The sequence below is a fragment of the Etheostoma cragini genome, chromosome 15, assembly GCF_013103735.1.
Source record: "Etheostoma cragini isolate CJK2018 chromosome 15, CSU_Ecrag_1.0, whole genome shotgun sequence".
In the NCBI taxonomy this organism is placed as follows: domain Eukaryota; kingdom Metazoa; phylum Chordata; class Actinopteri; order Perciformes; family Percidae; genus Etheostoma; species Etheostoma cragini.
In genome coordinates this window covers 18,104,041-18,115,734 of record NC_048421.1, presented here as the reverse complement: position 1 = coordinate 18,115,734, position 11,694 = coordinate 18,104,041, and the positions used below count along the sequence as shown (strand labels likewise).

The 11,694-nt window shown below is 40.8% G+C and overlaps 1 protein-coding gene across 4 annotated transcripts in view; it reads right to left on the bottom strand.

The window, feature by feature from the left end:
- Positions 1–8,965: 8,965 nt before the first annotated feature.
- The window catches only part of LOC117958327 (protein shisa-6), an 82,933-nt gene continuing 80,204 nt past the window's right edge, over positions 8,966–11,694 (bottom strand). For all 4 annotated transcript variants that reach the window (XM_034894633.1, XM_034894637.1, XM_034894634.1 and 1 more), the window contains one exon: positions 8,966–9,733. In XM_034894633.1, coding sequence (XP_034750524.1) covers positions 9,105–9,733 — 629 coding nt within the window. In that variant the 3' untranslated portion in view covers positions 8,966–9,104. The remainder of the gene's footprint in view (positions 9,734–11,694) is intronic.

Genomic DNA, 11,694 nt, shown 5'->3' with positions numbered 1-11,694 from the left:
TATGGTGAATGGACATAAGTCTAGGAATTGCATAGAGGTGTTTATTTGTTTTTTTTATACTAGCAAGTGAGTAAATGGTTAATGAAACTGGGGTAGGAACATTAAATATGGACTGATGGGACAGCAAGCAATCTCAAAAATCAGACCTTTGAGATAGTACACTTCAGGTAGCAAAGGCTCTGCATGAAGAAAGAGTCAGAGACATGTTTGTTGAGAGAATTCTGGAGCCATACCTGTTAGGATGAAGATTATCCTAAGAAATAGTCCTGGGGCCTGTTTGCACAAAAGTAGAATAAAGACATCCAGGATAAGTGAAAAAGCGCAGCTTGACTCAATGTGATCCCCTCATCGCGGCTTAATCTGTTGTATGTTTGCCAAGCCAGGATGAACAGGTGAAGCTATGTCAAGCCAGCTGTAGATATGGGATGAGTGTACATTCACGGCTTTCTCAAATAGACCACGGTATCGATCACAGATTTACTGATGCAGAATTGAGAAGACGCATGCGCCATATGTTTCACTCAATGATCAGCAGTTTCTAATGGAAAGTAACGAGGAGGGGAAGAATATAGTATGCAGAAAGGGAAATACGGCTGTTATCAAACGGAGGGATAAAACCCAACATAGCGTACCCGACTGAATGTGTGAGGGTGTAAAAAATCTACTTAGCCTATAGTCACTCCACATTTTTACAAAGTTGTAGGCTACACTGTGTTTTAATTGCTTTAAATATGCTAGTTTCATGTTTCTGTTTTTATGTGATAAATGTGCTGGTTTTACTGTAAAGTGTCCTTTGACTAGCCTGCCATGTAAAGCACTATATAAATAAAATGTATTCATATTTAGCCTTTGCCTTAAAAGAGAGCAGAGGGAATTAATGTTCCTTGGTAAATGAACTCTAAGGACTTTAGGCATAATTCCCAAACCCTTATTCACAACGCAAGAACATTTTTTACAACCATGTGCACAAATCTCTATATGCTATATCTATATATCTAATTCTTTGTACATTTAATCTTCATACAGAACAATCAAAAAGGGACAACAACTAGAAAAAGAAGTGACTTCAATACACGCTGTGAGCATATGTAAAACAATATTCATGGTTTATTCTTCGGACAAGTGACCGCACCAAAATAAAAAGATGAAGAAGCATTGTGGTGTTCCCAGTGTGATGAATGTAAACTACACTATACATACTGTATATAGGCCCCGTTATTGGTCCAGGGATGTGAGACTAATTGAGAAGGTTATAAAACCACTGTAAGCTATAATAAAAAACATTTAGCCTACACATTAAGGAGTAACACAAACTGTCCTTTATTAGAGAAGGACAAGCAACAAGAAAAGGAATCATGAATGTATTGGTCTCTGACTGGTCTGCCATTATTATCATCTGCGAATATCGCTACATTAATATTTGAAGCTGAGACCACAGAAGCTGCGCTGCTCAATTCTACTTTTAGTGACAAAGTGGACACTGACGCAACTTGCAGGTCTGCGGGCAGGCAGCAACCACTGGGCAGGAGTGGTCGGGCAGCGGCCACGGGGCAGCGGCCACGGGGCTGCTGCCCTACGCCAGGCAGCCTCGAAACAGTACCGGCCCAACGGGAAAAGTCCCACTCTGCATCAGGGTGCCAATGCAACCATTTCTAACCATCTAAAAAACAGTAGTAGGGTTTAAATCAAACTCGCGACAACAATAGTGACAAGTAGGCAAATGCATGTTAATAATGCATGTTAATAAAAATAAAGCAGAACACATGCAGAAGACAACGTAATAACTGTTAAACACGTTTATTCGGGATCAGAGCGGCAGCTGATTTAACACATGAGACTCCAGGATTAATCTTTGCCTGGCTGTTAGCCTGCTCTGGACCAGGCTAGCTGCAAAGAATAAATCTCCATGGTTACTTGGCTGGGTTTTATTTAATCTGGTTTCGTGCAACCAAGTCAACACTCATGCAACAGGCCCCTGGTCGATTTGTTATGGCTGAAACATTATCCACAAAAGGAACTCTCATTAATAATAGTCTTTGGCCCTAAGTGATTTTGATTTGATTTGATATTTTGGGATCTCCATTAGCAGGGGCCACAGGCACAGCTATTCTTCCTGGAGTCCACCAAAAGCTTGTGCAGCTCTACATTACCAAGCATCACTGTTACATTAAAATAACAACCCAAAACAACATTCAAGACATCACTGGAAAAAAAACATCTAAAATAACAACATTCAGCACAGCACAGCACATAACAACACAAGACAACACAGGACCTACTTTACTTAGGCACAGAATGTACAGCAAGCAAATACACACAATACCCTCAATGACACTAACAGCATTCCTTAAGTATTAACCAATGCAAAATATTGCTCAGCTGGGAAATGTTCTTTAAGTATTACTTTGAACTGAGATTTTCCATGTTCTAAAATTACATGTATACTACTGTGTTTTTCCCCGCAATGCATGTCTAGTACTGTAGTCATGTTTATCAGACAGACCAGTTGGAAAGAAGGCGGCTGAGGATTGTTGAGCACGATGTTAGGTAGGTCCCTTTGAGCTGAATGGAGCACTGGAATTGCAGTGCGGCCATCTTGGAAAGGGAAAGAGAAGTAGCCAAATGGCCAGGAACAGCTGAAGGAAGGGTAGATGAAGAGATGAAAGGATGTATGTGCACGAAGGTCCTGTGAAGAAGGCAGAGATCGTCTGAGACATGATAGACATGGACGAAGCAGGCAAATGGGGAAATACAACCTGACCCCTGCCAGGGAGAGCTGGTGATGCACACTAGGGCTGTAGAGGCCCTGTGACGTCATGCCGCTGGAAGCCAGACACCAAGAAGTGCCGTAGGCACGTGATTGCTGCCTTTGGGGTAGCAATGGAGGCGAGGTAGAGCTGGAACAATGCAGTTTTATCGTTGTCGCGGCAGAAGGGAATGCCTTTTACGCGTAGGGACCTTTGAAGGCGGTCCACAGTCCAGTTCTCTTATATCCAGCGTCATCTGTGGCGGTGGAGACGGTCGTGTCTGCCGGGGAGAGTGGTGGGCGCCTCTATGGGAGGAAGGCTGATGACAAGGAGAAGGTAGACGCCGACCCCCGCAGACTGAGGGGAAGAAGCTTCAGAGCTGCGGGGGGCCGGGGATCATTCGAAGGAGGAGTGGAGATCCGGGCGAAGCCTGGCACTGTGACCACTGACTGCAAGCGGCTCCGTTGAGACAAACAACAGGGGTACGACTGCTGCTTGACTGAAAAATACCCTGTTTCAAATAGATCATTGTGCAGATCTTTGTTGACATCTGGTAAACTTAGCTATATTTCTGGATCCGTGATGGAGAGCTTGGAACTATGACCCTCTTGCGCCAAGCAATAAGAGATACACGATGCTGGCTGCGCAGCACAGTATATGTAAGTTTGTCTGGTGAATAGAAGTGTGGTTTATGCTCCCAAACCTAAATTAACAAATCCCAGATTAATTTCTTCAATCTGGGATTGCTTTGTCAGTCTTTTGATATTGTGAGAACTGAAAAATAACTTCTCAAGTGCCCCATTTGATTAAATGATACTGGGCATGATTGTGAATAATTGACCGTGGTGCATTGTTACAGTAACGCGCTTTTTAAAAGGCAGATGGGTGGAACCACTGAAAAATAATACTTCAAACATCTGTGCCTTCTTCAGTGGAAGACAAAAGGCAACCTGGGATGGAAGAGACAAATCAACAGAATGAGTTAAAAAGACTGAGAATACAGGCAACTTAAGTCTCCTCTCCACTATCCAAAGGAGATAAAACCCCTAAATAAACAAGTAAGAGAACTGTATCTGGAACTTTTGTTCCAGAGGTAAGAAAAACTCATTCAAGTTAAGTAGAGTGCCTTGAGTACTTCTACCCAGTTTCATCTTACTGATGAATTGACCAAATTCAGAAAGATATGTTGGGAGTCAGCACCATTTCTATATTTGATACAGCACATTGACATTTTACCACATCAGTATTAAATGGAACTAAGATAATGAGTACATGCCAGCTGTGAAAATTAGGTCTTACCTCATGAAACTAGGTCTTCAGTCAGTCACTAACTCTTCTGGGTCATTAACATGTTTTAAGAACAATGTTGGTCTAACATTACTATTAATTATGCTGTAAACAGCGATTTTTGATAGCTCCTGACCTATTTTATCTGATTTTAGCTTTCTTTTTTTCCAGTGGCACTATCACATATCTTACTTAGGCTAATAATAACCTTTTTTTGGTACTTCTTTTTGTTTTCTCATGTGAACTCTGAACAATGTGTGATAAATCAGGTCCGAACATTGTCTGGAGTTGCTGTTTCACACATTTAGCACACAACAGGAGATTGTCCGTGTCAGACGCGTTCTTGCTCCCTGAAAATACTCCCTTAGGCAAGGGGTGGCACCTTGGCGCGTGTGGGCAAAAGGAAATAATGCGGTTTACACCTCGGCAACGTTGCCAGTTTGTAATTTGGTCATTAACAACAGTCTCTTGCGTTTCTTGAATTTGTTGAACAATTACGGCATCGGCCCTTAGCGACAGAAGTTCTCTAATCTCATCACCTCTCCAGTTAGAAATGTTTTTGCCATCTTTGTGTTTTACTAACAATGAGCTGCTCTATTCACACATGGGCTCAATCAGACATTACACTGACTTTGTATGAGGGAGCTGGCAGTTAAAAGTCTGTTTACTGTCCAATCTAAGTGATTTGGACATTTGCGCTCTTACATAGAGCTGAAGTTAAGTGTTGTACATGTGTGAAGGGGGCTTTTTAGGCAAATACACAAGTGTAAATGATTGTGAAAAGTTATCTTAGCTGGGCCACAGGGGTTTGTGTACTTGGCGGCCAACTGATTTTAATTTTTAAATTTCCCAACTACCATTTGTAAATAAGGAAACAAAAAACGGAAAATTAACAGTTATTCATACTTTGTTTTGATATTAAACAACGGAAAACAATCTTGTTACACGATTTGTCTTTGATGTGTTTATAGATTGAAATGAAATCGGAAATTAAAATACATGTATATGAGTCATTGTCTTTAATTTTGCATTGGCAAAATTAAAGACAATGGAAATGGAAAGTCATGTTCTCTTTTGAGGAGGAAAAAGGGTTACACTAAAAGATGATGACTTGTCTGTGGACAAGAAAAGAGTGTTATGTTGTGGACTTGCAAACACAGTGTTCACAGAGCATTGATTGGTGGCATGCATACAACCATAGACATAATGAAGACTTCTATTATTTCCATCTATATACACATCAAAGACAATTGAATAACAAGATTGTTTTTTGTTTTCTGTTTTTAATTTTTACTAAAGGTAATTTGAAAATGGCTTTTTTTGGTTTTCGTTTTTTTTAGTAGTACACGGAACCACAGGAATGGCAACAAATATATGCTCAAAACCTGAGAAAAAAACCCTGCCTCCTTAGCTCAACTAGGAATATCACCTGCTGTTAGCTTAAAATATATCCTCATGATGAATTTAACAGTCGAAAAGATCAGTATCATTAAACAATTGAAGTCATCACATTCAAATGTGTGTGTGAATAGCTTAAAAAAAACACTCATTTCATAGATATGAAAATGATTAAATCAATGTATACAATACACATGATGTGCTTTAATAGTTTGTAAACAAACAGAAAATGCACAAGAACAGTCATATTTTGTTGTTTTGAAGCCTTTAAATTAGTCTCATATTATTTGTGCAATTACACAGACACCTGTTTCATTCATACCACATTTAGCTGTATGATAAATGATTGACTATAAAAGACAACAGCCCTAAAGAACAGCAATGCCTTTATGGCAGCAAATGAACCTCACAACATTTTAAAAGTGGCTACAGAGTTATGGTGCATGAATAGGAAATATTGCACATAGATAAAAGGCTCTTGGGATGACATCATTATTAATTAAGTAAAAAGAAGTTTGTGAAAACTAGTTAAGCGTGGCGGTAGGTTACATGTATCTGGCTGAAGCAATCTACTGAACAATTATCACCCCCACCCCCTCACCCATAGCTATCAAATTTTCTAGCTGCAAGCGCTCTCCAAGAAAAGGAAAAAAAATCATGTATGCAAAGACTATTTTGAAGAGGAAAAAAAGACTATCTAAGAGGAAAAATCATAATCTCTAATTGACATCCATTAATACAGCACGTACATTTTGAAATAAGTTAAATTAATTAATTTGTTGAATTACTTTGGCCAACTTTCCACAACCCTACAGTTAAAAAAACAAACATAAGACAGCCAACCTAAAAAAAAATGAGTTTTTCAACCTAATCATGGATTTACAATGAGACATTGCTTTCCTACCAATTGAAAAAGGACATATATCACAAATGACATATTCAAGTGTACATCTCAAATATCTTATCATAGAAACACCAATGTTCCTGATGTTTTACTTGTACAATAAGGTCAATTTGTAATCTGATTGTTATGTGTAAGAGATACCTGTCATAATTCTTTGCAGCATATACAAAGATGTTTATACTGCAGACAATTCAGCTGTCTGTCAATAGACATAAAGTACATATTTTCAAAGCCTTTGGACTCAACAGTAGAGATCTTCATGGGTCAGTTTTGGACACAAAAGGAAATGTGTCTATAGAAAGTCTAATATATATATATATATATATATATATATATATATATATATATATATATATATATATATATATATATATATATATATATATATATATTAGTTTGCACATGGGACTTTATTTCCATAATTTGAGACTGGGATATTGAATTCGGACATAAACCAGGACCGAACGCCAAGATTTGAGATTAACTTTTAACTTTTAAAACATTTGCACGTTTCACCAATTCACTCACAGTTGCCATTAAGAAAGAGGACTGATAGGCCTATCGCTCATTTTTCTTGCACTTTATAATCCACACTATCCATCTGCCTTGAAAAATGTGTTTTTCTCCGGCAATAATTATAAGCCACCGTTGGATCAGAGCTGAGAGAGTCCGTGTGGATGCATTTAGGTGTTCAGGTGGCATTGTGACAAACAGGCCCGATGAGACCTAGCTGATTATACAGAACTTAACTCCAGGACCCAGTCCAACTCTGGTCATGGTTTGTGCCTTGATCAGTAGGAACCAAGTAAACGTTAGTCTGGCATTGCCAGCCTGATTTGCAAATGTGAATTAGTCTGGAACCTCTCAGTTCATTTTTCGATTTCCAAGGATCATTGAACTGTGCAGACTAAAATGCCTCTGGACTCAATTGAATCGACCGACATCCAATATCAATCAATTTTTAACAGGACAAAATGGCGGCTGGGTTACAAACTTTCTCATATGACAGATAAAGCATAGGGGGGGTATGCAAGAAAAGAATCTTGATTCATGTTTGATCAGTAATTTGAGTTTTGTGAGCCTGGTGCATTTACTGTAAGGACGGTAACTTTCCTCTTCTTAAACCCTACTCGAAGGAAATAATGGTTGTGAATGGTCCGCCCATGGCCAGGCCTGCTGGAAATCTGTCTAAATGGGATGGGAGTCGGGCTCCCAGGGTAAGTGAACACATGAAGACCTCTACTCTCCAGTCAATCTGACTGAACAGCTGACAACAAAAGCACTGTATGCCCAATTCATTCAGTCAATGGGATAAGTGTAACAAATTGTAACAAACTGTAGAAAAAACCTTCTAGTATGTACTGATTTAGGTTTAAGATTCCTTTAACTAAATTAAGTCTTGTTGAGGTAACACACTGCACCATCTATTACTGTTCTATTGTTTACTGCTGGTTCTGCTGGTAAACTATAATCAATAACATTGCACAAAAAAGCTAAGACAATGAGACGAGTGATAAAAGCATCAATTAAGAGCACATGGGATTCCATACAATAAGGCATTGCTTTAATGAAAACATCAGGACAAACAGGTCACAGTTTTAATTAATGCTTGATTGACTAGCAACTATGACTTCCTCTTCAGTACTGATTGTTTCTGTCAAAACTGTGACTGGACCAATGAGCTCCTCAGCTCCGCCGCAACGAGTACCTGATATGTAGTGATGGAAGCTGCTGGCAAATCACAAACCTAGCAGAGGGTGGCGGGGGAGGGTCAGCCTCATGGATGATAAAGCAAAGGAAATGATGTGTGAACCAAAATGAAGCTAATTGCTTCAACCATCAGGCTCTTTTGTCACCTGTGGATTCACGTCTGCAGACTGAAGCTGCTTGTCGACCGTGGTCAACGTTTTCATACACAATCATATCCTACAAGCACACCTACAAAAGAAAGAAATACTCCCCATGTACATATTATATCCACATATTTTGCAGACATCTGCGGAAATAATATTCATTTGGGATCTTTTCCTTATCTAAAATTAAAATTATTAATTGGGAATATAGATTCCAGGTGGGAGAAAACCAAACCAAACCAAACCATAATGCCAAAGGGCCAGCTTTTCTTGTTTAAATGCTGCTAATATAGCCTATTTACAATCATCTATTGTATGCAACAGAATTAGCCTCTGTTTTCACTAAAAAGCTGATATGTCCTGGCCGTTTATCAAAGAAGAAGAGTAAATAAACCAAACCAAAAAAGGGAATTCATAAATTGTGCTTTTTAACCCACAAATCCACTTCGTTGAAATGGGACAATTTTAAGAGGCACCACTTGAAGTGCTTACATCAGTCAATGAGAATCTCTAAAGCTATAACAAGGACTGAAAATACAAATAGTAAATATAAGTATATGTATATATTAAGAAAGTTAATACAATTCCCTTTCCAGTCCCATGTCCAGTTTAAAAAATAGTTTCTTCAGGCTGTCAAACAAACATCCATCTGACATGAAGGATCCTTCTTTGTGTCAACGCGCAAAGCCCTTATGATGTCCTAAGAGAGAGACGTCTTTGCCGGGGTTGATTGTGGATGACACAGGAGGCTTGTGCAGAAAAAAAAGCAGAAATGGTTTTGTTTTGTTGTTTAATGGAGGAGGTTGTTGTAATAAGAAGACAGAACACCTCTGCTGAGGAGACATGCTGATTTTTCGAGATTTCTGTCAACGTCCGTGGCGTGTCTCAGGAATCCTTCAGCTAACCGTTCTGCGGTTAAACAGTTACCTCGTTCTTACTGGCAGTGCGGTATGTGTGGTGGTGACCCGGAATGTATTGTAGGTGGTCCACCGTGTGTGTCCGTCGGGAGGCAAACGCCTGCCTCTTAGACGAGCTTGGTTGGTTGTTGACCGTCAGCGTGTTGTAGGAGTCGTTAGAGGCAGTGGGCTGAGAGTGCATCTTGGTCATCTTGTGGCGGTCCATGACGGGCGTGATGGGCATTAGCATGTCGGCGTGCGACATCGCCCGAGCCATTGCCTTTTCCCGGAACTTGTCACGCCTCATCGCTGGGGACAGCAAGGGATCCTGGGAGTGGAGGCGCTCTGCCGACAACAGCTGCTCCTCTGAGAGGTGTCGGCTGCTGCTATAAGCGGCCGCTGCCATGACGCCGTATGAAGATAAGCCGTAGTCCCCGCGACGTGGCGTCCGGGGAGGAGACAGGACGTGGTCCTGGGACATGGCCCTCTGAACTCGGCGGGGCCGCTGCCGCTGCTGGTGCTGCTGGGGCTGCTGATGCTGCTGGTGCTGCTGGGGATCTGCGTTCAGCTTCACCATGTGGGTCGGCCCCCGGCCGCCAAAGTCAGGATGATGATGCTTCCTCGCGTAGTACTCATCTACGTCCTCACCTGAGAAGCAGAACACAAAGAGAAATAACAGAATCAAGACCTTCCTGGCCTTTGTTTTGGAAATAGACACCCTTGGATACCTGTACTTGTACTGTAATATGGAGTTTGATTATGCGTATGTAATTTATTTTTCACAAAGGTTTTGTAATAATAAGCTGTAACAAATGTATTTTAGTGCATTCTACACTACCGTGGTTAGTGATTCCCACAGTTCCTAGAATTCCATTTAAAACAAAACTATACTCACAGAATATACAGTATAGTACATACACACTTAGGGATTTTTTTTCTCACAGTGGGGCAGCAAGCCCCATATATAAACCAAACCACAATTACAACATGCAAGTTGCAGCATGAGATAATTTCCTCTTGTTTACTTTGACACATTTCATTAATAAAAACAAGCCATGCAATCCATGCATGAGCAGGCAAGAGCCCTTTATGATTTGCCAAGTCAGAATCAGCTTTATTGACCAGGTATGAAGACACATACGAGTTATCTGCAATTAGCAAGAACCGATAATTTGTGATGCTGCCACTCTTTGAAATCTGCATGCAAGGGGTGCTCACAAACCACTTTTGTGAAATGTGGCTCTAGGACCCTAAGGGCCATGAGCGGTTGAAAAGCATTGACACCTTAGTCTAAATTATATTTGTCATAAACCAAATCTGTTCATGAATCTGTTTGTGTCTCCACAGATTGAGGGAGTCTAAGCTGCCATATGATAAGGTATTTTTTTTCTTCTTTTCGGAGGTTGCTGGAAACCCAGAGAGAGAGAGGCTTGACTAGGTTTCGGGTGATATCTTGGCATAACAAACTTGACAGCTGAGAGAGAGATATATGCATTCGGGGGAGACAGAGGAACCTCAGAGTTGCGGACGGCACTAGTCAATGACACATCTCTGTTAAACTGTACGGTCTGCCTTCGTTTTTCCTCAATCAAGTTCGATAAATGCTTCTGTATAAGTCATCAAAGTCTACGGAACCTTCATGTATCCCAAAGTCAAGCTGCAAGGGTTTCTATATCGGAGGTGAAAATGCTAATCAGCAAAGTAGTTAGAGAATCGGATTCAAACTGTTTTGAATAGTTCTGGCCCTTTTTTCCTAATGAAAAACAGAACAGCGAACTCATTAGCGTAGTTGTCCTTCAGCGTCCAGAGGGCTCATCAGCATACCACAATACTCAACAGATCATGAGCTGGTCGTGCCTGAGCGGCCAGCCAGTTGTTCAATTCCTCTGTCAAAAAGCAGGTCGGTCTCTCCACTGAGGGGTACTAATGGTAAAGTCATTTATGGCTGCATTAGGCTGCAATCAGCTCTCAGCAGACTTCTATCTACCTGTTTTTGGCAGCGCCGGCACACAGGGGGACGCTACCACAGAAGCTCTCTGATTAACAGTAGCGGCTGAGGGGTCGTTACCTCTGCAGTAGTTAATTATCGCAAAACGTAGAGGTCGAACGGCCATTTTTAGGACCGTAGCACAGAGTCGTGGAGGAGAGGGATGATGCGAATTGTTTGTCTGGATGCTCGGCTGTCTGGGAGAGATGTGATTTCTGGATACAGAAGGTCACCTTATTGTCACTTCATGAGGGGTTTCATGTCCACTGGTCTTTGCATTCCTAATGGAGGAGGCTCAACTTTGGCCTGTGGCATTGTGCTCCAGCATTTGTCCCTGAAGGCTTGGTTTAGATGTGACATTATGGCATAAAATGTCAACCAAAGTCAACCAGAGGCGACACGTATACAAACAATCGAAAAGCGGTGGCCCATATCTCCATTAATAGGTCACACTCCAGTCACTGTGAGAGATCTGTAGTGACTATTAACTCATATGTTAATGGGGCAGGAATGTATTTTGTCTTGCTATGACAATAAATTATACATATTATGAATTCTCATATAAAATGTAAGTCTCCGATAATAGCCAGGGGAGTGGCTGACATCAACCAACAGGACCAAG